The 17,329-nt window shown below is 33.9% G+C and overlaps 3 protein-coding genes across 6 annotated transcripts; all 3 read left to right on the forward strand.

The window, feature by feature from the left end:
* The first annotated feature begins 131 nt into the window (after positions 1–131).
* LOC127068022 (sphingomyelin phosphodiesterase 4) lies at positions 132–3,998 on the forward strand. 3 transcript variants are annotated; one of them, XM_051003599.1, is made up of 14 exons: positions 132–288; positions 558–857; positions 923–1,025; positions 1,110–1,341; positions 1,410–1,632; positions 1,707–1,819; positions 1,900–2,058; positions 2,126–2,297; positions 2,369–2,554; positions 2,619–2,837; positions 2,918–3,010; positions 3,104–3,280; positions 3,373–3,602; positions 3,696–3,998. In XM_051003599.1, exons 1-14 carry the CDS (start codon positions 262–264, stop codon positions 3,832–3,834), a joined length of 2,373 nt encoding a protein of 790 aa, XP_050859556.1. In that variant the 5' UTR covers positions 132–261; the 3' UTR covers positions 3,835–3,998. The 3 variants fall into 3 exon arrangements, with proteins under 3 accessions (XP_050859556.1, XP_050859555.1, XP_050859557.1); XM_051003598.1 differs by lacking the exon at positions 132–288 and adding an exon at positions 322–473; XM_051003600.1 differs by lacking the exon at positions 132–288 and adding an exon at positions 322–473 and having other exon boundaries at positions 1,422–1,632.
* A 4,024-nt stretch (positions 3,999–8,022) lies between these two features.
* LOC127068027 (adenosine receptor A2b-like) lies at positions 8,023–15,644 on the forward strand. 2 transcript variants are annotated; one of them, XM_051003607.1, is made up of 5 exons: positions 8,023–9,858; positions 10,325–10,486; positions 12,954–13,165; positions 13,781–14,377; positions 14,464–15,644. In XM_051003607.1, the coding sequence occupies exons 1-5, from the start codon at positions 9,576–9,578 to the stop codon at positions 14,878–14,880; spliced, it is 1,671 nt and encodes a 556-aa protein (XP_050859564.1). In that variant the 5' UTR covers positions 8,023–9,575; the 3' UTR covers positions 14,881–15,644. The 2 variants fall into 2 exon arrangements, with proteins under 2 accessions (XP_050859564.1, XP_050859563.1); XM_051003606.1 differs by having other exon boundaries at positions 8,025–9,858; positions 13,667–14,377.
* A 146-nt stretch (positions 15,645–15,790) lies between these two features.
* On the forward strand, positions 15,791–17,268 carry LOC127068068 (probable DNA replication complex GINS protein PSF2). The gene is made up of 4 exons (XM_051003717.1): positions 15,791–16,144; positions 16,262–16,370; positions 16,436–16,597; positions 16,682–17,268. Exons 1-4 carry the CDS (start codon positions 15,900–15,902, stop codon positions 16,718–16,720), a joined length of 555 nt encoding a protein of 184 aa, XP_050859674.1. The 5' UTR covers positions 15,791–15,899; the 3' UTR covers positions 16,721–17,268.
* Positions 17,269–17,329: the final 61 nt, after the last annotated feature.

Below are 17,329 nucleotides of genomic sequence, written 5' to 3' on the forward strand. Positions count from 1 at the left end.
TCGACTAATTGTTTCTTATTGGTCGACGCCATAATGCAGTTCGATGATTTTCTCTGATTGGTAGGCGCAATAAAGGAAGTTGATGGATGTTTTTTCATTGGTCAACACTTACGGAAGTCAACGATTCTTGTTTTTCTCTGAACACAATAGTAGAAATAGCGCGAAATAAGTCAAATAGTGTGAATCGTAATCCATATACGTTTACTCGATGATATTTAAGTATTCATAGTATTGTATTTAAAAATATAAATAAGTGTAATAATGGCTACCTCCACAGATATTGCTACGGTAGTGTTTATAGTATTTACTTTTTTTAATATCTCTTAAATTTCAATTTTAATTCAAACGCAAGTTTAACCTCAAACTATTTTGAATATATATTGAGATTAAAAATTAATAACTTTGTATAAAATGTCGAACAATCTCTTTTAAACAATATGAATTTATACTGTGTGGCAGAACGTAACTTTTTAGTATGCATTAGTTTCATTAGTATAATTTGAAAGGTGGAAATAAATGCATTAGATAATAACAGTAACAAAAGGGCTTTATTTCAGATAAGGGTACAGAGATACCTAAATATGCCATTAGTACAGAGATGTAGCGAGTTGGCAGTATTAATAGATGAATCAAGTACTACGGAACTACAACATGTATTTCCAATAATAATAGATTCTCTGTTTGGAATAACAGATAATATTGGTTGGGGTTTGCATAATATTACTTATAAAAAGAATCCACAGGAATATGAAATGCTGTATAATTTTCTTAGTCCACATGGACCAATATTTTCTCTTTGTTATAAATTACTTCCAGATTGTTATTTAAAATATAACTTTCCAATATCATATTTGCCGGTAAGTCGTTTATATTTTGTATAGTTGGAAATATTCGTTATACTTCATACTACATATAATTTCAGTCAAAGATACGCTCGATGTTAGAGGAGGGTGTAATACCACCTTTCTATCTTGACAAAATTAGAGAAGACCAAGGAACAAGAGTTCCATCAGCTTTATTTATGAGTATCCTTCAAAACTCTCAACATAATTAAAAATATAAACTCCGATAAAGAAAATATATGGATTGTTCCTTAATGGTTCTTACAGATCCCTTCGAGTATTACATTTTTCATTTCGCTTACCATTTGACGAATCCTTGGCTACAGATACAGCAGCAAGAAAATGTTTGGGTAAATTGGGAAACGGTATATGTTCAGTCGGCTCATTATTATTTGCATCATTTTTTACCGAGAGATAATTCACCAGTTTTACCAATAATTGGACCGTACATAAAAAAAACAACTCAAAGAAAATTGATGCAGTCGCCTGAAAATAAAAGGTGGTATATCATTTTTTTTACAAAAAAGAAATGCACTTTGTGTTTATTAGTTTTAAAATTTCAATTAGAGAATGTCATAGATTACAAACTCCACGACTTTTGAGAGCATCGATATTATCGCCAGGATCTACCAATTTAGTGGTAGGAGTTCCTCAACAACAATGTCTTCCTCAAGTATGGAGAAGTGAGACGGTAATACAAGTATTTCTCGATTTTTGGATGGAATATACGGAAGACGATCATATGCCTTCTCAAATGAATATGTCATACTCTACTCCTATTCCACATCGTGTAAGTAATATAATTTGTATTGTAATATTTTTTTTCTTTTAATCATTTTACAACGTATAACATTGTTATTATAGCATAGCATTCATTCTGGCGAACATATACGTCTAGTGAGAGCATTTATAAAAACTTTACATGAGTTTGCAAACAGTTCAACCGGAGATAAAAGTGCTATGGATGAGTTAAAAAGGTATTATGTCACTTATTCTTATACACATTTACATTGTTACATTGCGTAGGAAAGATAGTAATGTTCCGTTGTCTTTGAAGGATTATTTTGCCATCTGTGCAAGGAAAAATATATGTATTCCTTCGAAAAGCGATACATCATTGGCCTCTAGACAGTTCGTTCAGATTAATTTTGGAGGCATGGTTGAGCTTTATTCAACCATGGAGATATATTCCAGGAGTGACGTATACAAAAGAAGGGTATGAGAGAATAAATTATATCTTTAACAAAATTTTACAATAAGATTTATATAATTTATAACTGTAGAAAACCGGAGGAAGAAGAGAGAGGCAAAATACATGATCCAAGCAGATGGATAACTTTTGTTGCTAATAATCTACTGGCTTATACGGTAATATTCCAACAATTATTACCTCGTTTTATGAGAACTGACCTCGTGGCTCCGAAAAATGCTTTGATGTTATTTAGAGTTACAAAGGTAATAAACATGCTTTGTGTAATTTGCAAAATTCTTATATATATATACATATTTTTTTTTTCTTTGCAAAGGTATTTTCTCAACCTCATTTGGCAAGGATATTATCCGAAGTAGAAAGTTGCATGGATGATGCCAATCTTAACAGAAATCGTATGCAATCTAGTCAATGGACTTCTGTAGTAAGGCAACAAATCATGGAACTCGAAGGACCAACGTATCAATACATTCCTATGTTTTCAACAGCCACTATTACACAAGTATTTGTTATTTTTTACAAAATCCTACTTACTTCCATTTATTAATAAAGATCGTTCGTTTCAGGTAACTTTTTTCTTAAGTATAATCAAACAAGCACATTTAACAGCAACGAGTTTGATCGAAGCGTTAGAAAAGAGGAAACGGAGTCAACAATTTTTAGTTGCTCTATGGGAATTCTTTTACGGGGAAGAGAATTCGTCCGATGATATTTCTATAGAGGAACGTCGTAGAGTTCCTATATTTTTAGCAAACGCTCAACAGCAATTGATCGATATGTTCCAAGTAAATATAATTCAATTATAAAATATCTCGTGACTTCGCATTGTAAATTAATGATATATAGAGAAGTTTATCGCTTTTAGATTTTACTAGAAGATATTCCACAAATTAGTATTACACCTGATCAGGAATATCACGAAAGTATTCTCTCGACTTCTTTCCATCATCAATCTCAGGTCTTTTCAAATTTTACATTTTGTCCTTGTTACCTTTCAACGATCTTAATTATTTTTATTCTTAACTGATAGTTTATTATTTATTACGATTAGATGGACTCCTCGTTAGATTCAAGTAGGCCAGGCGTTTTTGTACCGATACCGGATGGAAGACAAAATTTTCGATACATCGAATATATGGGAGATCCGGAGTTACAGCCAGTTCGTTCCAACGAATGTGCTTTTCTAGTCAGAAATTTGTATAATTTTTGTGCTTATATAAATAAAAAGGTAATATTTTATATATATATATATATATATATATATAATAGCTAACAATAGAGACTACAAATTGAATTAAAACGTCCGTAATTTATTTGCAGTATCAATACGAGATAAATACTTTATACAACAAGAGAAATTTTCTTGGAAGTATTTGCCGACAAGTACTTATACCGCCAACCACGATTGTAAAACTTCCAAAACGAACCATTAATGGTTTTTCAAGTGGTTACGAAGAATTGATACCTCCTCGATTGAGCTTAAGACGATTATCTAGTTATGGTTTCTTAATTTTTATGTTAGCGAGTATGTTTATGGCATGGATCACAAAGTTCGTATTATTCATTTACATCCTTATTGTTATCCATCGTAATTCTTATCGGTTTCAATAATGTTCTTTTTTTTTTATTTTCTTACTTCACAGTTACGGAGTACTATGGTTATTGTGCTTAATGTTTTTTATATGGTTCGTGTACATATTAATACGAGCAATCTTCGAACCATGGTTCCAAACAAGCACGAATACCTTTAGACCAAACACAACCGCTTTTTCAATAAACTAAACGTATAATCGAATATTATAAAAAAAAATAATGAATTGCTTTATTCGATGTGGACTAATATACACGAGAATTAATTCGCAGCATTATTTAAAAAAGAAAACAATAAAAAAGAAAAAAAAAAGAGAGAGAGAAAAATAAAAGAAAAAAAAAAAAAAGAAACAAAAGTATTGCGAACGAATTATGGTAATTAATTGTAAATGGTATCACACGAGTTATTGAAATTTATATGAAATTAGAGATATGTCACAGCCGATATATTTTTGATAAACTTTTTTACAGACCATTGACACGGATGGAATAATGGAATAAATTGAAATTTTCTATAGAGCTATTGTCTTGAAAGGTATTATTAATAAAAAACGATACTAACGTAAAACCCGAAATTGGATTCACGTAAATAACTCGATTGGCAGATATCTTCGGTTAAACATTAACGTCGATAAAGGGTTCTTTTGAAAATGGGTGATATCAATTTATTGCCGTAGAAGTTGCCATCATTCAATCAATACCACGTGCATACTATCAATTATTATTTCTCCTGTTAGTCGTATTACATATATAGATTCTATCCAGAACAGTATATATGTATGTACTCCGAATACATAGGACACACACAGTTCGTTAACGTCGACATTGTGTAAGAGACGTAGTCCGAGTATCTGGCGAAAATTATACCCTTTTTCTATTGAACCCGACTCCACATTTATAATGTCATTCAGAGTATGTTCTGTTATTATATTAAAAAATGAACGGATGAAAAAGATTGCGATACGAAACATTCGTCTTTTCTTTTTTTTTTTGGTTTTGTTTTTTTTTCTCTTTTTACTTTATTTTTTGTTCTCATTTTTTCGTCGCATTTTATCGTCGTATATTTTTAATCTGTTTAATACTAGGAAGAGTAGATAAGCCTCATCGAAATGTTATTATCATCGAGCACAGCCCACTGCAGCTGTTCATCCGTCATTTTTACAAGAGAAAGAATTTGATTAAAAAAGAAACGATAGATAGGACGATTACTTCGATTAAATTCCGATAAAAATTATTTACTTAGAAAAAAAAACCATGCAAGAAAGAATGATTGTGAAAGTGTATGATGACTTAATTTCTCTTGATTCCAGTTTTCCTACAAAAAAAAAAAAAAAAATAGAAAGAAAGAAATAGTTGAGCTCGGTTCAGTTAATCCTGTCTGCAATAAAGTTTCGGTCCTTTATTAGCAACTGCACGGTACGTAACAAGGGTGTAACAGTTTATCAAGTAGACACCTAATCTCGTATAAATTTTATTTAAAAAAAGAAATAAGAAAAAAAGGAAGCACACACGAGCACGAGGTAATATCTTTTTCTCTTTCTTTCTCGGATATCTTTTAAATTGAATTTAATTAAAAGAGACGAAGTTTTCCATTCGATACGATTTGTCCAAAAGAAAGATTCCCTTGCAATTTTTCGAATGATTAGAAGAGATAGGTGAGAGTTGATAAAATAAAACTCGCTGCGTATTACTCGATAACTAGTTAAAAAAAAAAAAAAAAGAACTCATCGGGTCGGAAGAAACTTGAAACCTCCGGAGTACAGGTTCTATGTGTTCGAGACCTTTTAATTGGATCTTGCCACACGTTATAGTATACGATGAAGAGAAATTTTTAATACTTTTCAGATGCGGCCAAACGAACGAAAGAAAGAAATAAATAAACTCGATACTCGTGTTAAAATTTTGTTAGAAAAAGAAACAGGAAGAGAGAGAGAAGAAAATCTCGAGACACTTGCATCCTTCGTAAAAGTGAAAAATGTTTTCTCGGTTGTACCTGAGACAAATGCGAACGAGCGAAAAGTTTCCTACGTTATTTCAAAGTCTCCAAAGATATTTCAATACTCCCTCCGATCAATATTTTCTTCGGATATCAAACGTATTCAAATTTGTCTATCTATATTTTTCAGATTTAGATCTGTAGTTTTACCTTTTGAGGATAGAAATAATTCAACGTATATTTCAATGATAATCAGTGAGTTAGTCGATCATATCTAGACATATAGTAGAAGAGAGATATTCCAGGTGGATTGGCGTGGCACATTAGATATATTAAGCCATTAGTTTGGTCTTCGTCGTGGCGTGGGTGTATGTACACGTCTCAGCAGGTGTAACACGAACACGAACAGTTTTCGATTCAAACTTCCTTCGAGAATGAGGACGACGAACGCTATACCTTATACATACTTAATACGTATGTATCTATATACCTGTATATACACGCATACACATGTATATGTAGGTATATCTTTATCTCTTTCCTTATCGAGAGGAAGATCATCGTGCCCCAAGAGAAAAAGTTTAAAGGAAAGAATCATTGAGTTTCTTCGACGTGCCTTTACGTGTCTTTATACAATGTCAAACGTTCTCTTGTGGACTAGTTAAGGACAATGAGTTCATCTGAATTATCTCGAATGGGCTTGTTCACCGTTCGTTAAGCCTTCCATCGCACCGTGTGAGTATGTGTGTACGTACAGACGTGTACGTGTACGTGTCTCTTTAAGTCGATGACACGTACACGTTTTTCTTCTTGTGTAAAATTAATCGTCGGTTATCTGTTCATACAATGAGATCAAAACTTCCTCTTTTCCTATTTGTTATTTGCCATTAGTTTGTTATACGATAGTACGTAGTACAACCGGTATATGTTTCGCTATTCTTCTCGTTATATTCAAGATATACAAAATTGTTTGTATAAAAAATAGAGGAATGATCAATCGACCGAAAGATTTTAATAAGGCTTTTAAAAAGTTTCTCTGCAGCTTCCTCATTGATATGCCGAACCTTTCGAACGTCTCGATATCGTTTTCTTTTTCTTTTTTTCCTTTTTTTCGAACTACACCTATAAATAACTAAAAGAAAAGCGTCCTCGCGTCGAACGATATTTTTCTTCCGATTCCTTTTCGTTTTATATCTCTAAGAAAAGTTTCAATTATATTGCGAGTAAATTCTGATAAAAGGAAGAAAAAAAGAATAGTATCACCTTCCTATCTCTCTTTCTCTCTCTCTAAGTTAAACGTTTAACCACTTGTTCGATCGTGTATATAGGTGTTATTAGAATCAAGTATAGCGAAGGTCGAAAGCACGATTATTTTATTAGGATACAATTATACGTAAATAGATAAAATAATCTTTTTTTTTCTGATATATCCAACATATACATATACGTATAGTTATGTTTATAAACGTCGCGTTATTTTCAACATATCAATTTCTAAAAAAAAAAAAGAGATTTATTTATCGTCAAACAGAAATCTAATCCTTTGACATTCTTTTTTTCAGCTTTGAAAGAGCATTGAAACGCATGTCACAGAAGTTAATCCTTGGTAATACCTGAGAACATGATATCCCACTTTAAATATATATCACGAAACCACCGTCAACGCAAAAAGTAGAACGAAAAATATCCAGATTCATTTGTCTGGTCAACCTTGACAGCAATCCGATCCTGATTTAATGTCGCATCATATAATAAATATCTTCTTATTATAATTAAAATGATTTTTACCTTACCAGGTAAAATTAAAGAATAGAGTAGAATCAAACGGTGACCGTTCGAAAAAGAAAGAACGAGAAAGAATGAAAAGAAAATGTTATCCAAGACTTGACTGTAATTTATATCGTGGCTATGGTCGATCCAGCGATCCAGAAATTCAGCTTCTTAGGATCTAAGAACTTCCACGGTAAGCAATCGAGAGATTAACTTTCTCCGAAGTTCGTTAGAGTTTCTTGAAGTATGAAGTGGACGAACTTTTCTTATTTAATTGCTTTAAGAATGATTACTTTTAAAAAGAAATCTTTTGTCTCGTTTCTTTTCTTTTTATTCTTTCCTTCTTCTCCACTTTTTTTCTATCTTCTTTTTTTCTTCATTTCAGATATTCACTTTTGTCAACGATCTTTTCGATTGGAATTAAATCATTAATTAACGAAGCTTAATTAATTCGAAGTTCGTAACTTGTTTATTTCATTTGTGCGAACGTTTCAATGCGAGATCCTATTGACGAAAGAATAAAACGTAGCTTTGTTGTAGGAAGATAGTAGCAGGTTCGTTACAGTTGCGAATACGAGGAAGCTTCTACATCCTCTTTTTCTCTGGTATATGCGTCATATATATATATATATATACACAGCATGAACACAACTCTATTTGCCACCACCACCACAACCACCACCACCGACACCACCACCACCACCTCCACCACCACCATCTCCACCCACCTTCAGCAGCGTGTCCCCCGTGTGTCACGAGGAGCCACTCAGTTACACGCTACAGGGTTGAGAAGTCGGACGCGATAACATTCGTCGTTCGATCCCTGTTCGAAATATTTATTCAACGATTCGATCTCGAAAGTTTCGATCATAGAGATATCTTAACGATTGCTCAATACCGATTTAAATTTCGCGCGTTTGTCGTGCCAGTTCGCGCGGTCGAAGCCGATTGGTTCATTTTTCTAATTGACTTTCCCGCTTCGACGAGATTGACAATCGATCATTCAAAGTGTTGTGTTGGACAACTTGAAATTTTTCATTCGAAATTCATGTAATTTTTATAGATTTAATCGACGACATATTTTCTTTTACATCGAAAAAGTTGAAGATTCTTTTTTGCAATTTTTATATATATCTATTTATATATACATACACATACGTATATAAAAATATGTGTCGAAAGGAACGTGTCAAAAATGTTTCATCAAAGTTTCGAAAATTCGTAACGTATATTCGATAACGATTTCAAATTCTCGTTGTTCAAAGTTTTTAAAAGTTTCAGTCGCATCGTAGGAAACTTAAAAATTGCATCTACTCGAATAGTAGGACAGAAGTTCGAGGTCGAGCGTTTAATCGTCTAGTGATATCTCAGGTTACCTACGATCCGAGGATCCATTTACGACGATATTGATTAATTCGATGATCGTTAAATTCCGTCATTAATTTTAGTCGAAAGTGATCTATATAAATAATTCATCTGTTTCTATCGTTCTTTCTGTAGAAAGTAGGAAGGAGGTGTGGACGCACGGACGACGTTGGAATGACGATTCTCAATATATTATAAATAGCAAGATGTTTTTCACCATTGAAATTATAACATGGATCGTGTTTCATATAAAAATTAGCGTAAAGACCATGACGAGAGAAAAGAGGAGAAAAGGAATGCTTTTAAAATATTTCAAGGATTACGAATTATTGGAAAAGGATTAAATATTAAAAATAAGAAATATAATAATAGAATGAGTTATCGATAGAGGAGTAAAATTTCGTGGAGGACGATGATTATCGAGAGGGCATTCTCGAATTCGTCGACCTCGTGTTGTAACTGGTTCGATCGCGTAGGTAGGGATCGCGTGCCACGAAACGTTATAAATTAAAAGCAAAGGAGGAAGTTCCCTCGTGAACGAGCGGACCTTTTCTTTCGGTCACTAGAAAAAATGCGTGTCGATTGACGAGAGAAAGATAGAAAAGGTTTTGTGGTCTCACGCGAAGGCCATTAAAAAAAAGAAAAAGTAATAATAATAATAAAAACAGAAAGAAAGAAAGAAAGAAAGAAAGGAAAAGAAAAATCGACGACGAAGGACGAAGAAAGAAACGTAGGAAAGGAAAGAGCAGAAGAGCGAAAAAAACAGGAAAGAAAAATAAGGAAGAAAATAGACGCAGGGAGGAGAGGAAAAAAGTCGAAGAGAAGAAAGGATAACTCCGTATTTTTAAAAGATAAGATCGTGATGGAATTTCCATCAAACTTTACCGAGCTATCCGACAATTTAAATTACACTGTCAGCACCTTCAACACTTCCTATACGAATTACGATCAACTTAATTTACCCTACACCGTTTGTGAAATACTCGTTGCTATCTGTGCCGTATTTGGAAACGGTCTGGTCATCATAGTCTTCGGCAAGGAAAAGAAATTACGAAGACGTACGAATTACTACATCATCTCTTTGGCAACGGCCGATCTTCTCGTTGGTCTATTTGCCATACCCTTTGCCATACTCGCCAGTATAGGTTCGTAACGTGCAAAGCTTTTTTTCAGGCATAACTTTATACCTTTAATTCTATATTTCATTGTTAATTTCTTATCGTATATCTCAATATGTTTGATTTAATATATCTACGCGCGCACATACAACAGCGAGATTTACATTAGCGTTTTAAAAGATCGTGCGATCTGTGACGTAACACAAGTTAACGTAATATGGTTGATCGAAAGGAAACGTTAATTCTATGCTTGCATCATAAACGAGCTACACCGTTAAAAACGTTATTCAGATTAGTCTACGTTTCTTGAGTAGTACAGAACGTAGAGAGATTGTATGTGCGTGTATTCTTGATCGATCAACGAGGGGTTGAATAATTGATACGTAATATAATTTTTATTTATCCCCTTGTTGTAATCACGTTTTCATCAAAATTCAAAAAAAGTTATTTCATCTTTCTCCCGTCTTTTTTTTTGTTCTTCTTTTTTTCACAGGTCTACCAACAAATTTACACGCCTGTCTCTTCACAGTCTCAGTGCTCGTTGTACTCTGCACGATCAGTATCTTTTGCCTCGTGGCAGTATCCGTAGATCGTTATTGGGCTATTCTTCATCCCATGGGATATTCTCGTACTGTTCGCACGAAAACTGCCATAGGTGAGGATGAAAATAACCAGAGCAGAGATTTTTTTATTTTCGTAGGAGACCTCTTCGAAGTCGATGTTTTCGATAGAAATAGAATTATATCAGACAAGTATTCGAGAATAAGGATAGGGAAAAAGAAGAAAAAGGAAAAAGAAAAATGTTTCTCTGCTTGAATGATAAAAAATGAGCACGTTAAGTAGAAAAGACCGACAATTTGTCGGACGTTAAAACGAATTACACTTTTTCTTTTCTTTCTTTTTTTTTTTCGAAAGGAGAGTAACGTTTTAAAGATATTGATTAATTGCACCGACTCAATTGCATTCGTTGTGTTGGATCTAATTAAGCCAACTAGTTTGCTTCTTGGAAAGGAATTTTGCATGATCTCTCTCTCTTTCTCTCTCTCTCTCTCTCTCTATCTTTATCTCGTACCAAGTTCATTTGATCAAGGAGAAGTACGAAATGATATTACAACGACACTCGCAATTATACGAGTTTCAGGAGTAACATAAGTTTCAAAAGTTCTCTCTGTTTGCGTGTATGTGTATTCGGGGGAGGGGTGTGAATGTTCACCAACTTATGTATGCCTACAGAGATGCCTATAAAGTATTCCAAGCTCGTAAACTATTTCCTTAAATAGAAAGAAAGGAGATCAAATTCTGCTATGTTGCTCATAGAAAAATTCGAAATATTTTTGCTACTTATCCGATGGCTACGTTCCTCCTGTATTTTAATTCAAAAAAAAAAAAAAAGAAAAAAGAAAAGCGAAAAAGACCATTCAGATCGATACTCATAATAGTTCGATATTTCAAAGGAGCTTGTAAAACTTTATTTAATTCAACCTATGCGCAAAGATATTGTATCGAATAGCACCTGTTACTTGTCTGAAAGACATTCGAAGTACTCTAATGAAAAAAACTAACTTCGAAATGAAATTTCAACGTGTTATATATATAGCAACGAGACACGAAATAAGAGGAAAGTTCTTTTATTTTGTTTTGACGTTCATCATCTTTCTTTTTTTTCCCCTCTCTTTATCTTTTTTTCTTTCTTTCTTCTTATTTAATTAACGAAGTAGAAAGACGATTAATTTTTCACGAATACCCATGCGAATTAACATTCTCAGTAGATAATATTTTTAGAAATTACATTTTAATTCTCTAAAGAGATTATCTTTCTCCGTCGCCTATATTCATCAGGTGTAGAAAGCCTAATTGTTGCTTCGTTACTCGACGTTTCTAAACACGCACATGGAATTCTAATGTCATCCGCACAATTATACTCGGAACATCCAAGTTCCTCCGATTCAATTGAATACAAGAAACATTGTCCTTCCAAGTTTCTCTGATTCAATTGAGTACAAGAATCATTGTCCTACCACTCTGTAAAGAGTCATTGCTAGAGATTCTTTGAACTATATATATATATATATGTATATATATATATATATATATATATATATATATATGTCCGATATAATAAAATGAAGTATATAGAAATGTATTATATACGTATATATGTGTTAACAATCAAAAGTATAGAATATCGTTGAACTAGATAAGGATTATGCTACGTGTAAAGGCAAATTAATTAAGAAAATCGATATTGGATAGGGGAGAAAGAGAAAAAGAACTTAGCTGTGAAAATCGATTTGAGAGAAAGAGAAGAAATGAATAAAAAAAAAGAAAGAGAGAAAGAGTTCGCTAAAAGTACGAGCAACCATTTCGCCCGTTCATTCGATTTCCCAACGGAGAGCGATTCTTTCTCGATTTTCACTTTCTTTCGAATCGATAAATTCCCAGACTTGATTCATCCACGTTTCACGAATTACTTCCATCGACGATTGATCCTATGATTAGTTGGAGAAAGTATTAATTTTTCTTTCCTTTTCTTTTCTTTTTTTTTCCTTTTTTTCTTTTTTTCTCTTTCATCTCGTTTGTATTCGAATTATGCAGTTCGTCGTGTGTAAACTTGAAACGTGCTGAAAGAAAATCAATTAAATCATCTCTCTCTCTCTCTCTCTCTCTCTCTCTTCCTCTCTATTTCTCTTTCTCGCTCTTTCTCCCGTTCTATCTTATTTTTCTTCTTTCTCCAACTACGTAACAGCAATTAATTGAAGCGTTTCGCCTGTATATGGCACGGCTGATTTTAATTACGAGCTCGTTCGAACGATAACACGCTGTACGTGTATGCGTGTGCGTGTGTGTTTGTGCGTGCATACGTGTATGAAGCTGGATAGGGGAAAAAGGAAAAAGTGTATGTTTGCTTTTGGCACGGATCGATGATGTTCTTTTCTCGAGTACGCGTGAAATCAAACGATATCTCTGCTATTTTTCTTTTTCTTTTTCAGAAAGTAACATTCACTTTTCTCTAAAAGAAAAGAAAAGAAAAGAAAAAAACGAAAAAAGAAGAAGAGAGAAGAAACGATAAGAGAAATAGAAGACAAATGTGTCGTTCGTTTAAATGGATATTTCTTTTTCAGGTATAATCTGTGTATGTTGGATCACCGGGACATTGGTAGGCTTCTTACCACTTTTCGGATGGAACGCTGGAAAAAAATCCGACGAGAAGTGTATATTCACTCAGGTGATGGACTACGATTATCTGGTCTTCCTCTATTTCGCTACCATCATATTCCCAGCGTTATTAATCGTCGCATTTTACGCCCTTATCTACAGGGTAGTCGTAAAGCAGGTCAGTCTCACTCGATACAAGGAATCATCGGAGTTTACCCACCCTGCCCCGCCCCGCCCACTCTCTTCGAAAAGTTTTAATCCTTCGTACGTCGCTTTCGAGTTAGAAAGATTAGATATCTCTCTTATCTTTAATAGATTCGAACGTAATAATCGACTTGTATTCTTATCGAAATTTCAAAGTTGTTTCTTTTCTTTTCTCTTTTTTCTTCTTTTTTTTTTTGGTAATATACCGTAGCAGCGCTTAACCCTCAAATGCAAAAAAAAAGGAATACCAGAAACTAAACTGTTAACTATCTCTTTCTTTCTTTCTTCCTTTTTAGCATACGTATCTACATACATACATGCATACATGCATGCATACATGCTTGGGATCATTCAAGGCAATCTCTTTTTTTCTCTCTCTCTCTCTCTCTTTCTTTCTCTCTTTCTGTTTCAATGGATCTTCTATCATTCAACATATATTGTAAATTCTAAATTGAATTACGTTGTTTAAATTCAGGAGAAAAGTCCCTTTTTGGATTCGGGGGTTAAGACGGAACGACGAACTTCGAAAGACGCTAAGTACCGGTCCCGTTTGCTCGATGGGAAAACACGATCGACGGGATGCTTTCAGTTGCAGCAGATAGTCACGATGAATCCAGGACGTCGTAGCGGTAGTGGTAGCATCTCTGGTCTTGCTGGTGGTACTACTTTGGCCACTGGTGTTACTGGTGCTGGTGCTGGTGCTGGTGGTACTGTCGGTGCTGGTACTGGTGCTGGTGGTGGCGGTGGTGGTGGTGCTGGTATTGGCGGTAACCATCACACGACCGGGACGATGCAACGTTTCAAGCGCGATGTCAAGGCCACACAAAATCTATCCCACATAGTAATATTCTTCATCATCTGTTGGTTCCCTCTTTACACGATAAACTGCGTGATGGCTTTCTGTCCGCGTTGCCAAGTCAACGAGTTCTTCATGAATCTCTGTATCATTCTGTCTCACTTAAATTCAGTCGGAAATCCTCTTCTCTATGCTTATCATCTCAAAGACTTCCGTGAGGCTCTGAAGAATTACTGGCGTCTATTATTTTCGAACGGCGAAGTTAAGTCTAGCGTCGTTAACGTCATTCACGAAAGAGGATCCCTGGCTGGTTCGCAGAGACAGTTTCAAAGACAATCCTTCGTTGGTACTTTGCCGATTAGAAAAGAAAGGTCCAGTCTTTTGAGACAGGTAATCCGTTCTATTAGAGTTTTCATCTACGTATATATAATCGAACCTTTTTAATCGCTTGGTAAATTGATGTAATTGTTGTTAAGGTGACGGATTTCCAAGCTAAAGAAACGTCTTCCTTGAGTCGGGCATCTTCCATTCGTGACAAAGAGGAACGTAACGAGCCAATGGTTTCATCGAGTTCCTCGCCGAGCGAAGAAAAACTACGTAGCAGCAGCGAGTATCCTTTAAACGAGGATAGTCCTTCCTCCGCGTATGAAAGAAGTTCCTTGGAACGTTCCGAATCTGCTGATACTCCATCAAGGGAGGATTCGCAAATGGAATTACAAATTTATAAAGCTCTCGCAACCGTTCCAACATCGTCGGAAGTAGATCGTTCCGATCGTTTCGAGGAACTCCCACCCACCTCGATTTTCATAATAGAGGCGGATGTGAATCGAACTGTGTCGAATCGAGATAAATGTGAGGTGAATTCGAACGAGAGGCAGGACGAGGGAGGATAATCCCTTTCGAGAGAATAATTTATGGTTTCAACGATATATATACGATAATGCATTGCATGCATACGAATGTAATTCGTTGATTGACTCTGATCCGATTGGTCGATGATCTATGTCAAATAGGAATGCGCGATATTCGAATGTTCGATGTTCGTACTATGTGTGCTCAGAAAATTCTTCATTGCGCGTAATATTTATTTCGTAGGAACCATATAAATATATCTATATATATATACACTGTTTTATCCCGAGGTTATAATCGTTAAGACTGTTTGTACAAAATTAACATCGACTGACCCTACTGAGATTACGTTTAATCCTTCTTTCAAGTTCTAAATTTCGAGCGCAATGAAGATCGGTATTTACTCGTATCATTCATCGACCATAAAATATGGATGGCATGTCTATGTATATATCAAAGCAAAAACTATTCTTCTATGAATATCGACAAATTACTTGTGATAAGTTACTAAAACATATCCATGACGAAACTTAAGATCTCATTGAATGTCCCGAATTGTTTTCTCGTAACGTGCATGTAAAGATATAATAATAATCCATATGTTTTACGAACTAAAACATATAGTAGTTGTATAAATACTTGAATGATGTTGTGTCTAATCGAGATACGTGTATTTTAGCACACAAATTATCGAATTAAATTTATTATATATATTCGTCATAACTTCCGTTATGTACAACGAATATTACATATTATTACACCACTGAGCTGTATTAATAAATGTAATCGAAATGAATTTTAAGTATTCGAAGAGTTTTACTAGCGAATAAAAATGATTTGAATTTAACCGCTTCGACAACGAGCTATCTGGTGGAGAACGTTCGAACTAATTATTTGAAAGAAAGATGGCGACCCCCATAAAAACCCGCGCGTTTTTAGTCGAATGCACCTGTTGCATGTATGCGTCAACCACGCGACGTTTTTGCCGTAACAAAACACGAGTAAACTAATTTTCTTCTCGAACGATCTTTGATAATGCGCTAAAAAAGTAAAAATAACAATGAATCCAAGCGAAGTGGTGTTTTTGGCAGAAAGAAAGCTCGTTACGATAGTGCCAAATTTTAGTTTCGGTGCAATACACTTGATCTCCGGTACTATAGGACCTTTTCGTGCTGGTTTACCTGCAAAAGTGCCGATTTGGCTGGCTGTAAATTTAAAACAACAACAAAGATGTCGTATTCTTAATCCAGAATGGATGCAAGTCGAAAATTTAGAAGAAGTTGCAGAGACAGAGAAATTGTCCAAGTAAACTTTTCAATTTTTTTCTTTTTTTTTCTTTCTTTCTTTTCCTTTTTTTTTCTTTTTTTCTTTTACAATGAACGTTGCCTTGTTTCTAAATACGTTCATTGTAATTATTGTTAGATTATTCACACAAATGCCAAGCAGTCATTATATGGATGAGGCTCAACTTTTGCTAAGCGTAGCCAGTGACGATATACATGATTCAGAAAAAATAAGAACAGCGGTAAAAGTATGTACAGATTCTTTAAGGAAAAACTAGTTAGGTGAAATCATTGTTACTAAACGTATTTTTAGGATATATGGGATTTAAGAATGTCTAAACTACGAACGTCTGTAGACTCGTTCATAAAGAGTGATAGTTCTCATGCAAGACTTGATCATCTTACTATGATGGAAATCAATAGTATACGTCCATTATTACCACATACTTTAGATCAGATATTAAGAATTCAATCTGTACGTAATAATTCTAATGTCAAGAATAATGTGGTATAGTTTTAATAATTTATAAAAGTAATAATTTGTCTTTTCATTTTACAGAGTAGTAACAGTACAGGAAGTACAACTGCGTCTCAATGAAAATACTACATTTTTGTCATTTATAAAGGCAAGGATAAGGATCATCGATAATAGTATCTATATATATATATATATTTTTTTTTCCATACGAGTGTTGTAGAATAATTTTATTACTTAATTTACTTTATCTCAGTACATCATACAGTCACTAGCATCTCAATCACATGTTCTCATTATTACTATCGTTATTAAATGCGTATTTACAGTGGTACACCTCTTCCATCCATGTTCTATGGTTTCTCACATTATTTACATCTTATAGTATACAGTCCCTTAATCATCTTTGATTTGATGTCTTACAGATAAATACTTATGTGTGTGTATATATATATATATGAACACACATATATATATATATAACTCTAAGGCCACTTGTAATATAAAATCGAAATGTAAACTTTAAAACGAGAAAACTGATATTCATAAATTACAGTGACTTACTATTAATATATACGAACGAAACGTGTAAAAGTCATTAAATTAGAAATAACTTCGAATGTCGTCGTAACATATATGTGTATGTATATATATATGTATATATATATATATATATATATATATATATATATATATATATAAAAGAAAAAAACGAAGTAACAGAAGTGTAAT

The sequence above is a fragment of the Vespula vulgaris genome, chromosome 12, assembly GCF_905475345.1.
Source record: "Vespula vulgaris chromosome 12, iyVesVulg1.1, whole genome shotgun sequence".
Classification (NCBI taxonomy): domain Eukaryota; kingdom Metazoa; phylum Arthropoda; class Insecta; order Hymenoptera; family Vespidae; genus Vespula; species Vespula vulgaris.